General features: G+C 38.8%; 1 protein-coding gene across 2 annotated transcripts in view; it reads left to right on the top strand.

The window, feature by feature from the left end:
• The window catches only part of heatr6 (HEAT repeat containing 6), a 170,945-nt gene that overhangs the window by 45,678 nt on the left and 103,442 nt on the right, over positions 1 to 21,825 (top strand). Inside the window, exons 3-7 of one of the 2 annotated variants that reach the window (XM_076277740.1) lie at positions 697 to 837; positions 2,951 to 3,066; positions 6,953 to 7,067; positions 18,352 to 18,453; positions 18,586 to 18,717. In XM_076277740.1, coding sequence (XP_076133855.1) covers positions 697 to 837; positions 2,951 to 3,066; positions 6,953 to 7,067; positions 18,352 to 18,453; positions 18,586 to 18,717 — 606 coding nt within the window. Of the gene's footprint in view, positions 1 to 696; positions 838 to 2,950; positions 3,067 to 6,952; positions 7,068 to 18,351; positions 18,454 to 18,585; positions 18,718 to 21,825 lie in introns of those variants that run through there. The other variant, XM_076277741.1, reaches the window with a different exon arrangement.

Here is a 21,825-nt window from a genome sequence, read left to right as displayed (position 1 = left end):
GTCTACCAATGAAGTGTGGAGATACATTGAGCCTCGTAAATGGTGTAAAACAGTGATTTATTTGCATGGCTAGCCCGATGCCGAAGCACCACAATTGAAAAAGCTGTTGGTAGCAACGGCTAACTAGCGCCAGATTTTGGAGTGCAGGGGACAAGCCGAGATGGGCTATGAGACATACGTTCACACTCGGTATCATGTTTCAATACACTTTATTCAGGTCAATATCACACCGGAATTCTCCTTTAAGTCAGGTTCTGCTCAAGGTTTCTTCCGGGAATATGGGAGTTTTTCCTTGCCACAGTTGCCATATGGCGTGCTTGTGGGGGGTAAGAGGGTTAAGGCTGCCAGTCTTATGACATGTCATTTTCTATATTTTTGATATGTTGCTGAGTGGATCGTAAACGGCCCCAGCAATGAAGAAAAGTGATTGATAATGACTGACTGACTATTATTGTGTTACATGCTTCAAATGTAAAGCACTTTGAGCTGCATTCTGTGTATGAAAGGTGCTATACAAATAAAGCTTATTATTATTTAGCTCTAAAATGCTTTGTGAATTACTGTTGGGTCAAACATTTGTACGACTGACTTATTTTAAGGAGTTTCTCCTAAATCTGCCAGTTAAGAGCTGCTGTTAGCCTTACGATTCTTTGAAAATACAGGCCCCGAACTGAACTGATCTTTCTCTTCCTTTAGGTCAGTATGGATACACAGACCCTCCACTGTCTGGTGTCTTACTACATCCAAGCCCTCCAAACCTGTAGCTTGTGGACTCATGCAGACATCCTCTTAGCTCTGTCATCTCTTCTGTGCGGTAATGGATCCAGTTGCCAGCAGGTAGGATATTTGGAAATGCTTGCTTTAACCTTCTGGAATCTAGGACCTTTTGAGGATGTCAGGCTTGCCATTCTTCTTCTTTATCATCATTATTGGGAGCCAAGCTGTAAAGGAACTAGGGTTGGGTATCGTTTGGGTCTTATCGGATACCGGTGCTAAATCGATACTTTTAAAACGGTGCCGGTGCCGAAACGGTGCCTGAACCGGTACTTTGTTTTTACAATAAAATGGTCTAAAGCATGAATTGCTTTTTTTAATGATAAGACAAATTTGAACATGAAATTGAACTTTTATATTAAATTTACTATCAATATCTCATTGCTCCTAAGCATAATACATTTAAATGTTAAAACAGCTTGCCATGGATGCGCACACAAGTAAGCTCTGCTTTCAAGTTTACCCAGTGTAGGCAGTTTGCCATAAGGTATGTTAAAACCGCTTGCCATAGAACTGCCAGTCATGGACAACGGCATTTGCAAGCAAGCTATTCTAACAGGGACTACTTTTCAGTTAATTCAGTGTGTTCCCAAATGCTTCAAGAAATGTCATGTCTTCCCCCATAACACGCAATAGTTTTGAACATGTTAGGCTACATGTCGGTGTTGAAGTGTTTAGATTCCCAGCACTAGTAGGCATTTTAACAGCAACTATGGCTATGCGCTAACAACAGTCAGCTGAGTTTAATTAGCGATAACGTACAGAGATGGTTCCGTAGCCTCTTTCACAGCTCAGTGACATCAGGTATGTAACCTACATATTTATGTTTTTGCCTGCTAACTTTTAATATGATCTTATTAATTGTGATGCTATATGGGCCCTGATGCACATGAAAGATTAATTATCATGCCATTATGTTGTTTAGAACACACCGTGAAATAAAGTTTTCACCTACAACTTTGCTGATAACATTTCAAATAAATGCCAGTTATACAAGAGTTGTATACATAAGAAACGGCCAGATTTTGGGGTTGCTCCTCCCAAAATGCGTAACTCCCTTTCCCGCGTAAACGACATATTTAAGCGAAGGGAAGAAGTTGCGCGAATATGAGTGAAATGTGCCTAGTTATGTGCTTTTTTTTTACTTGCGCACCCGTATGCACATGGGAGAATTCCCCCCTTAATTACTAGGTTGTTGCCTTTTCTATCCAGTAGGTGGCAGTCCAGGATAAGAAATAGAGCAGTTCAAGTAGTTGTGTAGAAAAAGATTAAAAACGAGATGAAGAAAAAGAGCATACAAGTGTGAATGGAAATGTAATGTGTGAAGTTATTGGAATGGAAATAAATGTTCCACCTTCAACATACTTTTGAAGACATTTTGTTTCAAGGTGTAACAAATGTAGTGGGTAAGGGAGTTTGTCGGTTAGTTAGTCGTTCATAAGCTAGACTAAGCAAACATAGGCTACGTTAGCAAAGTTAACTTTGACAAGGCTGACTGCTAGCATTAGTATCATCAAGAGGTGTGCTAACTAGTAGGTTTACCTCCGGATTGCTTTGCATTGAGGTGATACTTCAGACTTGACGAACTCCTATGGTAGGCAACGGAAATTCCTTACTGCTGAAATAGTAGATTGATGCCTTTAAACGTAGGCTAAATGTTTTCATTCAAAGCAGTGCTTTCTTGTCTGCCTCCTTCAGTCACTAAAGCCAGACTGCACTGGGTCAAATGTCACTACGAAATGTGATTAATCAGCGTTAGGATATTGATTGAATTGACATTTTTGTTTATTATTGCTATTCTCCTTAATGTAGTCTTACCAACTTTTTAAACTGTTTACTGTTAAATGTAAAAATTTCTGGTGGTTTTGGAAACAAGCGCCAATGGGATCCTTTCCAGACTGACCTGTAGAGCAAATTCAAATTTGCTAACAGGTTTGTCTGGGTTCACCCAGGCTCAACCATGATGGAATCTGTTTGGAAATGTGAATGAATGCGGTTATGTTTGACAACATGAAGGATTAGTTTAGTAGAACATTATATTAAGAAATAGTTGGGATTATTATATGATGGTAGATGATATTTAACTGGAGTATGTTGCAAAGTAAATTTTGCTGGGTATCTTGTGGATGCCAACTTTTTTGCTTTCCTAAAATGGAACTCTCCTCTGTATTTACAGCACCTCTCAGATCTCTTGGGACAGAAGGGAATTCTGGTGATTTGCAGTGCACCAAATCAGGCAGACATTGAACTACATAGCGCTGCTATTCATTGCATGGCCAACCTTTGCCTTGGGTGAGGTTACTTTGGTAAATCATTATTTTGGTAAAGGTTTAACGCATTGAAAATGGAGGAGGAGGAGTTGGCGATTCTATGCCAATACACTTTTTTCTACATTCAGTGAATATATACTATGTATACTGTATTAGGGATGTTACAATACACACAATTTGTTGCGATTCACTAAGTTCACAATATCTTTTTCTCACAATTTTTTTACAGAATAAGCTGCAGACAAATTATGACTGAAAACTATTCCTTTGTATATAAACACAAGGTCTGAACTCGTTGCCACTTAAGTGTCCAACGTAATACGTATTCTGTCTTATCCGGCGCCCTGAGGTTGTTTTGAATAATCTTTGGACTAATCTGACTCCAATTTTACTATTATTACCAATAATCGTACTGACATCTGTAGTCGAACAAAACCATATTACGCCCTATTGTGTTTAAAAATTCATTGCGACTTTCATTCATTCATTCATTCATTCATTCATTCATTATTATTTTTTTATCTCAACCGGTTGTAATCTTCAAGGTGCATTGTTACATCCCTAGTATAATATACTAACAATCTGCTAGCTGTCACCTTTGCGTTTCTGCTGAAAAAATTTCAGTGTTTGTATTTAGTACTCTGTAAATGAGGAAACACTTGCAGGGTGCACCCTCTCACAAATCACTAATTCCAGCCAAAAAAGTGTAAGTGCTGGTAAACTGGGCAATGTGAAAGAATGAGGGAAGGCATATTCTGAGGTGTTTGGCTGTTGAGTTCAAATATGAATCTTTCTCCAGTATCGCAAACTCTCCCTTTAAGGATTGAATGTCATTGATTACAGTATACCATATCACAATAATTTTCATCAGTTGTAGGCAAGATTTTATAAGGGAGGAGCCAAATCACTAATCAGAAAATCAATTGGGGTGTATGACAGAAGTCAGTAATGCTAAACATTCCAAATTTGTTAACAGAAAGTCCTGAACTTAAATGAAAATGTTGGAAATGGCATAACTGTTTCCTTTTGTGTTTCCTTATCATTATCATTAAAATCCCTGAAAATATAACATTGTTTTTGTCAATATCGCACAAGCCAAGTTTTAATGTTGTTTTGGGCCATATTAGAGAAACTTCGGTAACACTTTACTTGACAGTATCGACATAAGTGACATGACACTGTCATGAACATATGACTGTCATGACACATGAACCCTAGCCCTAACTCTAATCCTAAGCCTAATCCTAACCCTAACTTGTTATGATAAAAACTGAATGTCACTTAATAACAGAAGTGTTATGTCATAAATGTTTATGACTTGTTTATGACACATTCATGACAGTGTCATGCCACTCTTATGTCGATACTGTCAAGTAAAGTATAACCGAAACTTATTATCTTATTAAGTCCTAAATTAATATAGGTAGAGTATCGGATCATAAGGATCTCAATTTGGTTATACAGAAACAAATCCTTACTAGCTTTAGGAATCCTATCTTATCTCAGGTTAGAATACCCATAATACTTGATCGATTTTTCAACTTTTATGCTCTTTTTACGTAGCATAGCGTCTGATATGATTTCTGCACAGTGTTTACATTAAATACGCCTCCTATCCAGCGCCTCTTAAGTACCCTAGCAACAACCTAGCAACCACTATCATAATGTCAACCTAGCAACCGCCCTAGCAACCACGGAACCGGGTGACACGGAACCTTTGTTTTTCGTTTTGATCCGTCGACCCGCCCGCCGGACTGCACCCCCCGAAAGGAGGGTAGGGAGGACACAGATTTCTGTGAATATCTTGAGAACTGTAGGGCCTAGGAGGACCACATTTTTTAGTGTGTAAGCCTCAAGAGGCCATGTCAACCCATCCCATAACCACTCATTTGATGTATAGCGCCACCTAGTTAAAAATGAAAAAGCAAAAATGAGGTGTTGTAATCACAGGTATCTCTAGCTGACGGTTAAAACTGCATGGAATTGGAGGTGTAGGATCATTCTGACACCCACTGAATGCATGCCAAGTTTTGTGGAATTCCGTTTATAGGGGACCATACAATAAATGAATATGTGTACATTAAGTGACTGTACACTACGCATGCACACACACACACACACTCAACACACACACACAAACAGTAGACATGTAGGCATACATACACACGCACGCACATGGACATACACACATACACACATAAACACACACACAAGCACAAGCACAGACACACACACACACACAGGTATGTACACATTCACACGCACGCATGCACACAAACACACACACCCATAAACACACACGCACACACACAGTAGACATGTAGGCATACGTACGCATGCACGCACACACAGACTCACGCGCATACACACACAGTCATGCACACGCACGCAGACACACATATAAACACAACCACATACACGCACGCATGCACAAACACACCCATATGCACACGCGCACACGCACACACACACATAAAAACACACACACACACACATACACATGAACACACACATAAACACACACACACACCATTACCCCCACACACCCACTCACAAGCAAACACACACACAGACACATAAAACACAGACACATGCAGGCAAGCAAACACACACTCACAAGCAAAAACACACACAAAAGCACACATATACACAAAAGCAAACGCAAACATGCACACACTCATTTACATACACAAAAGTTGCATGAGTAGGGGATGGAGTAGGTGATGGAGACAAATTAACAAGCGTGATTTATTTTTGCAGAGAGAATGTGCAGGACTGAGCGGCGGTCATATTTTGTACCGCTTTGCGGTACACCTAGTTCTTAGAAAATCATTATCAAGGACATCAGGTGTTTGGAATTACAGTAACATAAGTTATAGGGTAAACTCTGACATTTGAGGAAAGGAATATCAAAAACAGTCTTTAGCATAAGTGACGTCGCTCAGTCTGCCACTTGTTAGCTACCGGTATGTGGCATTTGTGGTTTGTTTAGTCAAAGTCTAAAGTAGCCTGGGCCTTTGTGCCACACGCGAGCCACATACGAAATCTTAGGTCAGTCTGACAAATGGTCAGCGAGATATGCGTGCCACAGACATTAGGACAGACACACAAACGCTTCTTGCTTTATAGATAGATTATAATATATTATTCCACTACTTGGTTGAATTTCCCATTGTCTTACGTAATTTAGAATGACCATTAACATTATGTTATTTGAACACCTCCGAGCTGTAAAATGCAGACGATCAGAACATAGCAACATTGTAGCATATGACCGAGGTGGCTTTTAGCTAGATGGATGACAGCAGGCTAAGTAAAATAACGATGTTTCAAAGCTAAAGTTCATCAGAATCTTGGGATACGCCGACTTGACAACCTATGGCCTTTGGCCGTAGCAACCATCCATTTAGAACTAGTAACGGCAGTTTGTCCAGCAAGTTGAGAAATTATTTGATATGTGTTGGAAGAAAGTAGTTTTACAAACAAGACAATTTTAGCGATTTAAATTGTAACAGGAAATGAACACAACCCAAGTGGCAACAGTGTAATAAGCGGGATGATGGACTCCACGGTGGTCTGTTAACAGAAATTAATGCACTTACGAGGTTTAAACGGCCCTCGGCTTCGCGTCGGGGCTGTTTTACAACCTCGACCGTGCATTAATTTCTGTTAACAGAACACCGTGTCGTCCATTATCCCTTACATATTCAGTTTTGAATGCTTAGCTGAAATAATGTTTTTCCCGATCAACTTATTTTTAAAGCAGACCTACCTGCAGCCATGTAATTGGCCTATGGGTTTTCTACAGGAATATCATGTTTGAAAGGGCACTGCACTAGTCCATTTGAATTTCAAAAGTATTGATACTTTATGATCTTGTCATTTGATTTTTTTTGTCATTCTATCAGGACGCCTGGGCAGCCATATCTTGAGGAGCCTTACCGTGAAATATGTTTCCGGACATTCCTGCAGACATTACAGTCTCCCAAACCACCAGGAGCTGAAGACCTTGTCTTTTGTACTGTTAGTATTCTACCCTCTTTGAATGTATCTCTAAAGAAACTACACCGATGGTTAGCAGTTAGTATTTACAAAAACAATTATCAGGTTTTCATGTTCTTCCTTATAATGAAATGGATACTGGGGTTGGGCGATGTCCCCTGTACAGTAAAACATTGCAATGGACAAAACTGGGGTGGTGGGGTTACATACACTGTACAGTCTAAGCAATCTAAACAATTTGTACATATATTCACATAAACAAATGTATATTTCTTTACATACAATTAAACTATATGACCTGATGAAAGTGAGCAGCCTAGAGACACTAGTTGAGTGCAAAGTCTGCTTCAGTGCACTATCCAGCAGAATATTCCCCATTGCCAGCATGCGCTGGGTCGAGCAAAAAAGCTAGCTATGGTCAGTGGTGGAGTGGGACGATTAATTATCACTGGAAAATTCTGCCTGATTCATATTTTAGGGGGGAAATTCAGGGCTACTTATGTCGCAATCACTTATCTAAAATCCTCTGTCAGTAGTCTGTACCCATCTCATAACCTACATTTCAGGTCACCAGTTGTTACCACATCATTACTCGCTAGCTGTGAGGACTTATACAAACAAGGATATGCCCTTTTAAGATCACAGTAATCAAAAAATTCTCCCAATTGCCACTTTGCTAGTAGTGTTCTGATGCTGTAACTCGCTACTTAGTTAAAGAAATGGTTTATTTTAACATGGTGGAGAATAATGCATTTAAGGCCATGCTGCAAAAATTTGAAAAGTAATGCACAACGCTTACAGTTAGCTGAGTGTGATATGCACCTAAAGGCAGTATCAATGATATTAATTACTTACCAGAATACTAGCTAACTTAGCTAGCTAAGTGAACTAACAAACAAAAAATCCTAGTGGACATAAAGTTAAATGGTGTTTCTTTAATGTAACTTGCATATAAATCTGTATTTTTAAGGGGCATAGCATGTGTGTAATTATTATGTATAAGAACATGCACATATGGTTGGCCTAGAATGCTATCAACTCATACACAATGAGTTGGATACCCACTAGCATGCTAGCTAATTTTATATGTTAAGATAAGTAAGTATAAGTATAAGTATATATACTCTTTTGATCCCGTGAGGAAAATTTGGTCTCTGCATTTATCCCAATCCGTCAATTAGTGACACACACACAGCGTACATACAGTAAGGTGAAGCACACACTAACCCGGAGCAGTGAGCTGCCTGCTGCAGCGACGCTCGGGCAGCAGTGAGGGGTTAGGTGCCTTGCTCAAGGGCACTTCAGCCGTGGATGTGGGCATGGGAGAGCAGTGCTCAACCACTTCCCCTGCCCACATTTTTCCTACTGGATCCATACTGATCCGTATTTTGAACATAGCACGTATGAAGCGATTTGTATTGAGATGTAGCGGTTGATGTCATAAACCAGTATTGGCAGGAATGTTCAGAGTGGCGCCAGTCTTTTAACTGGAGTTTAAACGGCAAACCGGTAGAAAAAACTATATTTTTTCAAGACATTAGGCAATTTGGCAATTAGCCTACATTATATAACTCAAAAGTATTATTCTTTTTTATAAATGTTTTTATTATTTTAGTCATAGACTGAACATAGCACATATTGACAAAACAGTCATCACGGTTATGAATGTAATTAGTTCAATACAGAGTATACAAAATAAACTGAAAAGAAAACAATGATCAGGGTTTACAAAAGTATAGAGCAATAGGAGTTTGTCAGACTTCGCCCTTTATGTACAATAGCAGAGGGTCCCAGATCTTGTCATATTATTTCAACTTATCAATGTTGTGATACCTGATCCTTTCAAGGCTTAGAATATTCCCCATTTCCCACATTTCATAGCTAGGAGCAGAGTCACTTTTCCACATATGCAGAATTATTATTTTCGCCACAACCATACCCAAAGAAACAGCTTGAGCTTGATATGTATTAGCCAAAAGTAGAGCCCCTGTCCCTCCCAAGACCGCAACAAGCGGGTCTGGGTGTAATTTCTTCTTAAAATCACCAGAAAAACATTGGAAAATATCAGACCAGTAAGATGACAACTTTGTGCAAGACCAAAAGTATGAGCAAGTGTTCCTCTGAAACTTTACATCTGTTACAAAGTGGGGATGTAGAGGGGTCAAACTTATGCATCCTGGTCCTACAATAGTAAAGACGGTGTAGTGTCTTAAACTGTATCAAGTTATGTCGGACATTCACTGAACAATCATTAATATTTGCCAGACATTGTTCCCAAAACCCCTCACCTATTTCCTCATTTAACTCGCTGGCCCATGCCTGTCTGTGTGAAGAGGAATCCTTAGGCGTAAGCTTTAGCAAAATCTCATAGAAATATGAGACCGCCCCTTGACTGATAGGATCAAATCCATTGATGGAGTTGAGAGTGTCATGGAAAGGTTTATTTGGGTAATTAGATATATGCTTTTTGGCGAATTCACGTATTTGAAAGTATCTGAATAGATTGGACCCTGGAATGCCATACAAGCTCTGAAGCTGAGCAAAAGAAGCAAAAGTACCTTTTATGTACAGTGAATTCAAAAGTATTATTCTTGTGCTAATATACACCAACGCCACATTCACACCAGATCCGTGGTGTGTGCATTCCGTCACAGCTGTGGTATGGTTGTGTGTGTGTCCTGCTGAGGATGATGGGAGATTACTTTCCTCCTCTAGCCACATCATCCTCTTCATCCAGAAGCTACCTATATTCCATGTCCATGCCATCTTGGTCCTAGGGGTCATGTTTGCCTGACCTGGAGCTCATCAGCAGTCGGCTGCTTCCGCCCCAATTGCACGTACTTCATTCCCTCCATCCAAAATAATGAGAGCAAAACACACAAGTCTGATAGTGAATAGGTTGTTTAGTTTTATTATACATTACATTACAAAACCTTAATCACCACCAACCATGACTCTTTTCACTAAAAGTATTGTCACTGGAGGACTCATAGAGTGCTTGGAGAGGTAACATTAGTCTCGGAGCTCACTACTAAGTGTTATTCCCTTGGCTAAACCATACATAGCATACCAGCTTACAAGCAAACTTTGATTCATGAACATTATGAGTAAGGAGATATGACTGAAATAATCTAGACCGCATATGCACACACATACACACCATCCTTTTTACTGCAGTTGCGTAAACATGTAGAAAGCTTAGAAAATGCGTCAACGAGTAGGCTAAATGGCTGTATGAGCTCCCAAAATCCTAGTTAGCCACCGAGCAACCTCATAATCTTAGCAGGCAGCCTGACAGCCTCAAAGCTAAACAATACTTCGACACATATATCACAAATCTTCAGTCATGAAAACAGCAGTCAATAAATAAAATCCTTACACCCTAACCCTAACCCCCCCCCCCCCCGAAAAGAGAATTTTTTTTTTTTAAATGACTCCTTAAATGGTGACTTCTGGTGGATTTTGTGAAAGAAATGGACAGATTGAGTGACAAATTATGACATAACCATCAACACAAGCATTTACAAAGCATGATTATTGCAGTACTACAGGATTATTCATGTTTTTCTTTCACCTTTTTCATTTACATTATTAGTATTAGCCATTGTACAACTGTACACTGTAGGCCACTGTACAAACTATTGCTATTTAGAATATACAATGCTGTGCATAAGTTAAGACATTTATATATAATAACATTTATTTATTTACATGATGCATTAAAAAATAATTGATGTCCTATTTTCTTTTAATTAAGGCATTAAGACAAAAGGCAAAATATGTTTTTTATTCCTCCCTTTAGTCAATTTCAGCATGGGTGTTTTAACTTTTACACAGCACTGTGTAAACTATATTAACTTCTCTTTCATGTCATTACACTGTATTGGTGCTGTGCAAGTCGAATTGAGTGCCTTTCACTTTAATGCCGTGACGGCCCATGACGCTTGCTTGATTCTCACGGTTTCTAAGTAGCGTTGTTGTGCATGGTGCATAAGAATATGTGGATGAAATGAATTATGTTTCCCGTGTCATTTGGTAAAATAAATGGTCAAAAACTCGAAGAAAATCTATCTTGGATTATAGCTAGGGGTGTCACGATTCTCCAAATCCTCGATTCGATGTAATTTTCGATTTTAAAGTCACGATTCGATTCGATTTTAGATCTTTTTAAAATATTACTATTAATGCATTCCTTATATGTTATTTACTCTTTTTGGCCTTTTCTTTTTCGGGGGGCTTTTATTTTGAAACCGCTTTGAAACCGTTCCAACCGCGAGGTTGTAATGTAAACAGAACTTTAGGCTAAAACAGAGACGTGAACATAGTAAAATGAAACAACACAGAATGTTAATTTGATTGTTTCAGCACACTCCGAAGGGACCCAAGGTTAGTGTTCATGGAATATGTACTTATAAATTTGCATTTTAAGCCTTAAAGTAACTTTGGACTGTAATTAGACCATCTTTTCAAGTTGAGTAGGCTAAGTTAGTTTTAATTGACGTGAATGAACGAATACTTCCACACCGGTGATTTCAAAGTAGCAAGAGGGGCTTTGATTTTGGTAGGTTGATGTGTAGGCCTATATTTTAACTTGCTGCAGCCTAAAATTAGAAGAGTGTTGACGCTGCAGTTCAGCACGTGCATGTGTGTTTGTGCTCTTGGCATACATGCTGGACGTGACATTGGGGGTGTGGCTGCATCGTCGATTCTACTTTTAAGTTCGAGGTTCGAGATTGAGATGTAATTTCGATCGATTTCGAAATAAAATCGAAATCGTGACACCCTTAATTATAGCGAATAAGTGTCTTGTATCATATCTATCATTTTGGTGAGCTTTACAGGAATTACAAACTATCTCAGATGTAGGCTAAATGGTTGCGTATCCTATTACTCAAATTCAATTAAACCCACCAATAGGCTAGCTAGACCTTAGTTTCACAGCCTAGGTATGTTAGCAACACAGGGCTTGAAAGCATTGCCTGTATCACAAACAAAAACGAAACACTGCGTGGAATTTATCTGGGAATAGGCTACTGAAGGTAGGGGCGAGCTATCTCGCTGGCGTGTTTAATTTGGTTCCTTGGTTAACATAGGCTACTGTAGGCTACGTTTTTTGCACGAAATTGCGCCTGCTAATAAACTTAAATATAAACACAAACAAGCGTGATCTCCTGTGGAATCCCTGACTGCGCCTTCAACGTTAGCCTACTATTATTTGTTGACATGAAACCTGAACGAACGGCAGCTGTTCCTGAAGTTCACTTGTGTCTATTTTTTATTTATTTTTTTAATTAGGCAACTTTTTTTGCAGTGGCGCTTGAATTCCAGCGCTGCGCCGCTGATGAATACATAGTAGGGGAAACACTGATTTATGTTAGAAACAGTTTAAGCTTCTCTATAAGCATATGCGTAGATTACGGGGGGATGGGGGGATATGTCCCCACCACTATTTATAATTTGAATTTTGTCCCCACCACTTCTAAAAATGTGCAAACCAATTGCGACCGAAAAAATCCCCACATGCCAAAATCATCGAGTCTAAACCATGCGATAGGCGTGCACAATGACATCCTCACAGCATGCACACCTCACCGCACCCACCCGACCCTCCAGTCATTTAATGCCTGCTAGAGTTGACTGTAGCTCGGAATGCAATTCGTTGCCATAATAGGCTATCCTAAAATCCAGCGATAAAACAAAGCATGAACTCATGAGCGTCGGTCTGCCCTATATAGTATATCTTCTGATTGTAATGTTTACAGATATCTAGGCGATATTTGTAACATTTATTTTGTATTTGGCCTGTTATAAAATCATGTAGGCCTATTGAACAATTGAAACACATTGTGAACCCCAAAGTTGGAGACATGCATAGACATTGCTGGCAAATTTAAATCCGGATTACTCTGGAATGGCTAACTGTAAAGGGGAGTGCTTTAAACTTTGATTAAAACTTTAAACTTTAATTACACCTTTGTGTTCGGTAAGGTCTGCTGTTTATTCTGATATATGGTTTGTCATGTGTTGAGGGAAAGTTTGCGAAGCCAAGATGAATGGGTAGGGAGACGGGCGCAGAAAATATGATTAAATTAAAGTTAGGCTACTTTTCTCTAACCATCGTTTATAAGCTGAGACAAAGCTATTTCGTATGATGATGTGATGTCTGTGATGAATAGGCTACTTCGCAAGTAGTTCAGCAAATTTGGGTGGGACAGAAATACCTTTACAGAGCAGCAAATCTGGCCATATCGGCTCTGATGTACATTGATTTAAATTAGGGCTGTCAATCGATAAAAAAAAAAAATCTAATTAATTACATACTCTGTGATTAATTAATCTAAATTAATCGCATATATAATTTTTGCTGTGAAAGTATTTTAAATATTTAAATTCAAATGAATCATTGAATAATCAGCATTAGTGACATTAAAGTTCAAAAACTCTTTTATTATTATTTTCACTGTTCAAATAATGGCCATAATAATCTATGATATGACCTAATATGCTGAGGAAATAAATTCAAAAGTGCTTCGGGATTTTTTTTTTCACATACAAGGCATTTCAGGCCACAGATATAACCTAGGGGACACAATGAAAATAAATTAACACTCCCCTCAATGTCAACACTTGCAGACATTGCAAAGGACTTTATTTTCAACATTTTATTTGTATCAACACCATCAGGCAGTTTTTTAAAAGTAAATGTTCCAATCAATGATCCAGGCAGCACATTTTCTTCTCTCTCCTTAATTTTACAGTCTAATTTTTACTGACTAGAACAGCTCGGGGTCAAAGGTCATACGGAATCGATTAATCTGCACAAATTTTTTTAATCAGTTATTTTTTCTCAAATTAATTAATCGAAATTAATCAGTTATTTTGACAGCCCTAATTTAAATGCATTATCGCTTCACTACCCAACACGTGAACAAGAAAGAAAAGAAAAAAGAAACCAATGAGCTTATGTCGCGATTTCCGATAGGCCTAGGCCTAGAGAAAAGACAGCTATTGGTAACCCAACAATTAGGATTTGCTTTGCATACTCTGCTGTTTGGTTGTCCCAAACTTTGAGACGACCCATACTCGCATTAACTGAATCTAATCAACCCGAACTGCGATGTTCCTAACAGAGTGACAGGATGCAATGCCTAATAATCTCACTGCCTACAGCATAACTGCTAACAGTGCGCCTAGGCCTACTGTTAAACACCTGAAAAAATATTAAGCTGCTGTTTTCTTTTCATGACGAGCACTAGGCCTAAGTTTGAATGATTTATGACTGAATGGAATGTTGCGTTTTTAAGCGCCAGAACTGCTTATCACGTCGTGTGACAAAGTTTACACCAATCATCATCTTCTAATGTATCCTTATGTTGAGATGTCCATTCTCTTTGCCCTAGGCTATCATTTGTGCGTGAAGCATGTTTCAGTTAAGACAGTACACAAGCTATTTTTATTGTTGTAATATTGAATGATTTCATGAATAAATTGTACGCACAGTGCGTAGGCTACAGGATTACGGCTGGCAGTGCCACTGACCAAGGCCACAGTAGCCTATGAACCTCTGATTTTCAAAGGGGAATCACGGCCAATGCAGGGGGCAACTCTTCTCTTCAATTTCCATTCCAAATGACTTTTTATTGTCTGAAGACATCTATCGCAAGAATCTAACATTCTTAAGCAACAGCAAAGCAAATGCAAGCTAACCAAAGTGCAGTCGGTTCTTCCGCCATGGTTTTGGAAATCACACACCTGCTGCATCTGAAGGCCCACGCATAATAAGGCCTACGACTATCACTCTACACGCCCCTGTTGCACGTCACATTAATAGCTGATTCTGCCTCTTGACTCCCCAAAATGCCGCATCATGTGAAAAGATCAGCAGGCCTGCAAATTTTCCCCTCGTTTTTAGACACACGTTGCGGCAAAAAGACGTCTCCTATTCCCGCAAATTTAGCGTGATCTCTGTGTGAAAAGGCCTTTTGTATATCATACAGTGCAAATTCTTCTTGTTTTAGTGTTTAGTAAATAAAAAAGCATAGTCTCTACCTCAATATGAACTGCAAAGGATAGCCTAGGCTATAGGCACATTGTTTTTTGTTGTCGGTTCGGGTCAGGTTCGGGTAGTTAATCAGTGCATATTTTTGATGGTCGAGTGGGTGCAGATCGACTCTCCTGACTGGTCGGGTGGGTGCGGATGTTAAAAAACCTTAACCGGCGCAACACTACTGTTGAGCATATTGTAATGCAGCGTTGAATGGATGAATAGCTTACATAAGGGTACCCCGCACTTTTCAAACCACACTCAAGTTTATGGTTATTGTTCCCACCACTTCTAAAAACAAACTGACGCCCTTGTCTATAAGTGTATCCACCTCTGTCCCGGGTCAGTTTGATTTATTAGCCATTAACGTAAAACTCGGTGGCTGTTCTCTGGTTATTGTGGCCGTTTACCGTCCACCCTCTGCCAATTCTGATGCTCTACATAGTCTCTCAGAGCAATTTACTTCTCTAGTTAATTCTGAAGCTGTCATTTTAGGGGACCTTAACCTAGATTGGATGTCTCCAGCAGCTGATGACTTAAAACATGTGTGTGTGTGTAATGAGTTAAATCTTACCCAAATAGTCACAGAAACCACACGACCTAATATTAAAATTCCCAGTAATTCATCCCTGTTATCATTCATCCCATCCAAATAAGCCTCATAATTATATGCACAGCTGTGTATTCCCAATGGATTTCAGTGATCATTGTCCTGTGGGCTGCATTAGAGATGGCAGAAGACAAAGGTCAGGGCCTCTGTATGTAAATAAGAGATCTTTTAAAAGATCTCTTAGGCATTTTTACATGATCTACATGCCAGTGACCTTACTTCTTTAAATCTTATTCCAGATGCTGAACTTGCATTGGAATACTTCCAGACTATTTTAACACCTTAGCAGATAAACATGCCTCTTTTAAGAGATGTAGGATAAAAAAAAGATGTAACCCTTGGTTTAGTCATGATCTAGGTGAGATTATTTCTCAAAGAAACAAAGCTTGGGCATTGGCAAGATCCACTGGTAGTGATGGAGATTGGCAAACATTCAGACATCTTAGAAATACATGCACCTACTTTGTGAAAAGGGAAAAATCTACCTATTATTTGAACAATCTGTCTGACTGTGGTAGCAATCCAGCGAAATTCTGGAAAGTGATTAAGTCACTTAGCTCATTGAGTGCCAAAAACGTAATATTACGTTTTTCCTTCCCATGCGTTGAGTGCCAAAAACGTAATATTACTTTTTTAGCTTTTTTTTTAAATTACGAAACTAGACACTCTAACACACCTTATATGTGATTTTGGGAACTCTGTGATGAATGGAAATTAAATATATGACGATCGAAAACTCATGAAAATGCAGGTTACTTCTTGAAAAACTAACCTCTTTTGGTCTAGATAAAGGTTCCTTTTAAATGGTTTCAAAACTGCCTCTCTAATAGAACACAGTGGGTAGATGTGACAGGATCAACCTCAGAGCCATTAAGACTAAATAATGGTGTTCCACAGGGCTCAATTTTGGGACCACTGTTGTTTACATTGTATATCAATGACATCTGTGCTTTAATAGAAAATTGTAAAGTGCATTTCTATGCAGATGACAATCCTTTATGCCTATGCACCATCTGTAGAGCAAGCAGTGTCATATCTTCAATGTGCATTTGATTGTGTGCAGAAATTCTTGAAAGATCTTAAACTGGTTCTAAATGAAGCAAAAACAAAATATATGATCTTTACTAGATCGAGAAAGTGTGACCTTGATGCCTATAACATTTGTTCCCTAAATGGGGCACAAATTGAGCAAGTTTCTCAATACAAATATCTGGGCATTTGGCTAGATACTGTAACAAACTATCATTTAGAACACATGTGCTTGATCTCACAAAAAAGGTAAAAATTAAATGAGGTGCACTTTATAGGATTAGGTCTTGCTTCTCTTTAGAAAGCAGAATGACCATTATTCAAGCAGCTATAATGTCAGTCCTAGACTATGGTGACATTGTGTATGCATGCAGCCCCTTCCACTCTGAAATCACTTGATGCTGTTTACCACAGTTCACTACATTTTATAACGGGAGATGGGTTTAAAACTCACCACTGTAAATTATACCAAAATTAAGGATGGTCTTCCCTCTATGATAGGAGGGAAAGGCACTGCCTCCTTTTTGTTTATAAGACATTACTGGGAAAGTTACCTTTTTACCTAACTTCTCTTCTGAACATAAAATCCATCTGACACAATACACGCTCACAGGATTTTATATCTCTTCAAACTCCTCAAATGAAATCTGAATTTGGTAAATTAGCTTTTACATTTTTTGCATCTAATAAATGGAACAAATTTCAAGAGTTATTGAAATTAGATAGGTTTGTGTCACTAGACCAATTCAAGGGTATGATTGATGATATGGCTGTTGCACAATGTTCTTGCTTTGACTGATATTTACACCTTTTATATCATTATTATTATTATTATTTATACATTCCCCTTCTTTTCTTTCTATTTATTATTATTTATTTTTATTTGATTTTTGTTATTATTATTATTATTATTATTATTATTATTATTTGCCTTTTGTATCTTTTATTGTTCTTGTTTTGTTGTTTTGATTATTGTTGTTTTGTAACTCAGGGCATTGCTGTAAAAGAGCTTGATACTCAATTTCTCCCTGAATAAAAAAACAGATGATGATGATGATGAGGATGAGGATGATGAGGACGTTTTCATTAATAAAATTGGATGGGGCATGGCGGTATTATTAGACTGGATGTCATTGGTACTGGGGTACCGAAATTAGAATTGGCCGTCTGCAAATACAAACAATTTCAATGAAACAACAGATAACGTTACCAAGGATGTGAACAGTTGACACAAGCCTAATGTCAGTTTCCCAGGCATCAATCCTACCTAAGGGCTGAGCTACACCAGGCACGTAACTGAAGCGTTCCGTTCGCGTTGCGTCTGCTGCAACAATTAGCTTCTACTATAATTAATGGAATTAGCTACACCAGACATTCGAAAAACATAGACCATTCATCTAAAATGGATTTTACGCGTCGAGAACGGAACGCTTCAGTTACGCGCCTGGTGTAGCTTCGCTGTAAGGCATCACAATTCTGTAGATGCGGTTCATCATGCTTGTATTGCCTATTGTCAGTCATGTATTGAAATTCTATTGGGATTCCAAAAATCTTATTTTGATTGGAAATGTGTTAACATCATTGTGGTGTATGGGCATTTTTCATATTTCTCTTTCTCTCAGTTGTTGCAGAATTCATTGAAAGGCATGCAGTGTCTCTTAAATGGAGTGAAGTGGAAACCGGGGCATGGGGATGATCTAGGATTTCTTCTGGCTGTGCTAAAGGTGCTCATTATATGAAGAGATATCAGAGCTTGACTTGTATTCATGTAAACTACAGGGGGAAGAAGCAGTAAAGTAATTAAAGCTATAAAACATATTGTGATGTGGTAAGTGTATGTCTTCTCTCTGCAATAGAAATTGATGTTCTATGGGCTGCCAGGGATGGTTGTGGAGATGCCAAAAATTCTTTATCCTGCCCCTCTACCTCAGTATGATATTCCTTTTCCCAAAGTTTCAGAAGAGACCATGCCAACAAAACCGGGAGGGGTATGTGTAACTTTGCTTACTTAACTTTGTTTTGTATTGAGGCTTGTGTAGATGTGACACTGTAAACTGCCATGCAATACTATGGCTAAAAATCAGAGATTGTTTGAGAAAGTATTATCTGTATGTGTCTGTCACATATGAATTTAGCATAATGAAGTACGTACTTGTACCTAGTGTTAATATGATGGTAATCTGATGCTGATATATTCGCTGCCATCACCTGGACAGACATGAGAAGGCTACATTTTGCCCTGTAAGGTAGGCTAGCTACATATGCTATATGCTACTTGTAGTTTATTTTAGTAGCCTTTGCCACGCTATATGTCAGGTAACATCAGTAGCCTAAATAGCAACACTGTCTGTTTAATTGCTTTATGTTCATGTAAAAAAAACTACTATCATAATGTCAGTTAGATGGTTATATGCCTGAAAATATCTCTGATTCTGACTCCTGGACATGTGTGTACGCTAACGTTACAGGCTGCATCTTATCGAGGGCCAAGGGTTTCTACCTTTTTAGGGGTCCAAGCAGTGACAAACAAATATATTTTTACTGGTCCAAGCTCGCTGCTACAATGTTGTACAATGTTGGCTAGCATTAACTAACTAACATAATCCACACCTGGCACATACGCACACAGTGATGCTAGCTAGCTAGCTGGGTCATTCTGTGTCAAATCAGATTGGTTGTTGCAGCACCATCTCAGATTTTGGTCCCAACACCAAGGCCTGTGAAATATTTCTGTTAAAATCCTTCAATTCATGTTATTTTCAGCCCTTGAAATTACATCAGTTTTACAGCCTGAAAATCCAACTTTTTAAAAATGACAGACTATCGCAACCCAATTCACTTCAGATCTAACATGCAACCACCAATATTGCCCAAAACATCGATGTTTTAGCCCACAGGTTCTCAAACTTTTCTATAACCATACTACAGTGCCATATCTAGGTGGTTGAATAGATAGTGCCTACTAGGTTTTCCCCCAATTCTGCAATCTCAGTTACAATAACGAAACAATGTTAAATATGTTCAAAGCTATTAAATTCTAGCTCAGTTTTGTACACACACACAACCTCAGGTTGTCCTCATCCTGCTTTGAACATGGTTGTGTTACATTTTGAGCACTGTCAGCTTGGGAAGTTGGAAATGACTAGCCTACCAAAAAGGTCAATTTTAATGTACATTTGGGAGTTTGGGGATATTCTGGCATGATTCTGGCATGCAGTTATCACTCTTCAGCATATAGTAAGCTGCTCCTGTATTTCTAAAGATAGATGTAGCCACGTTGCAGACAAATGGATCCATAACACCGTGGACAATTCCGATGTAGACAGCAAATAACTCAAGTCGTTATATTGTATTCTATTTGTTGGTGTTGTGTTTATATTGTAAGAATATGAAATTAATAAATATAAGAACAAGAGGCTTTTGCGAAATAGCCGAAAGATAAACAATAATATGTTATACTGTAGCCTAGTAGGCCTAGGCTAAAGTTTGCGAGATGGAAAGAGAAAAATATCGTTTAAATGTATATTTAAATTATAGCCTAATCTAATGCACTGTTGTCTATTTTAAATCCGAAATAAGAAGGAATATGAGAAGACTGCTATTAACTTTAGCCTTATGTCTTGGTCTATGGATTTCTGCTTAGTTGTTGACAGCACGTTTTTTACGATTTAAAATAATACTTTTTACATTTTAACGGGCCAAGTTGAAGAGCTGTTGTCCGTTATTGTTCGTGCTGATTCATGTCCCCTTGCATTTTGCAACTGTGAGGTCCATGGTTAGTCTGACTTTCACCAGACCAAGCTCAATCTTTTAAGAAATCGAAAAAGAAATCGCCGGCAGATCAGGCTGGGTTCACCCAGCCTAGTCCTGATAGAAATATTATTTAATTTTGTGATTAAGATAGCCACGCTCTGGGGTCCCCCCAGTTTCAGAGCTATTCTAAATACAAAGAGGGAGTCATAACAAAACCGTGACTGTTAACAAACTAGATCCTAATAGAAAGCTGTTAGCTTTCCTAAGCTATATAAGGTATAAGCTAGGCCTATTACACAACATAAATTGTCACTAGGCTATGCTGGCAACCCAAATAAAATCTCCTTTGGGAACCAATGGCTTACAGTATCAAGCGGACTTAAGCTGCCACCGCGTGGCGAAAAGTTACACATTTCATGCAGCTCCGTGAATCACGGAAAGCGCGAATGAAGTGGCTATTTCTAAATGGGATCCACTTTATATATGTAAGGGATAACGGCCGCCGAGGTGTCCTGTTATACGGAATTAATGGACGAAGGCGAAAGGCAAAGAATTCCCCGACGTGCAGCAGAGTTGCCTCCGCCCAAGCATGCAAAGGAAACAAGCGGTTCCGTTTAAAAAGTAGCCGACTTGTTGTTGTACAAATTTCTTTGCCTCTATAACAGCGATAGCATGGACAGTTAGCTTGTTTACAGTTGATTCCATTGTTGCGAAGCCTGCTTCCAGGCTCAACAGTCATACTACTGGTTGTTATAGTTACCATTCACAAGCATTGATATGGAATGGTGATTAAACCTTTTTTACCAGATACTTCATAGGTGTCTCGTTATTCAGAATGAATAGCCACCCCACCAGCCAATCAGTATTTCTTCTCTCCAGGTGATAAGTATATACCGGTACGTCACATATTACCAACCGTCCAGTATGTCCAACCTCTTACGTGTATGTGTCACTTATTCATTTCTATACAAACCAAGACGGCGGATTCCTAAAGAAACGCAAGCATCCACACCATAAGTGTATCTAAATTAGCTATGTACCAAAAATTACATTTTGCCGTGACTCGAAGAGCTGTAATCAGTCTTGTAAGGCTGCGTGTACAAATCCGCTTGGATCTCCAGTGGAATTTTGAATTGCGACGAGAATTCTTGGGCTAACCGTTGATGTGCCCTGAGAAAGGTTGGGAATAGGCACCCACCAGCTCAGCACTAAACTCTGAGCGTGGTACACAAAATATTTATATTTCAGACAGTAAAAGCCCCGGTAAGAACCAAACTAGATTTTGTTCAAATCTACACACCTATGCCTACTGAAAAATGTAAGGTTCATTCATCAAATGTTAT

Source organism: Alosa pseudoharengus, unplaced genomic scaffold (assembly GCF_046254945.1).
Source record: "Alosa pseudoharengus isolate Yale_2024_CS ecotype anadromous, Long Island Sound unplaced genomic scaffold, YU_APseudo_1.1 YU_APseudo_1.1_scf_11, whole genome shotgun sequence".
NCBI lineage: Eukaryota > Metazoa > Chordata > Actinopteri > Clupeiformes > Clupeidae > Alosa > Alosa pseudoharengus.
Note: the sequence above shows the minus strand (reverse complement) of the source record. Positions and strands in the feature narration are given on the sequence as shown.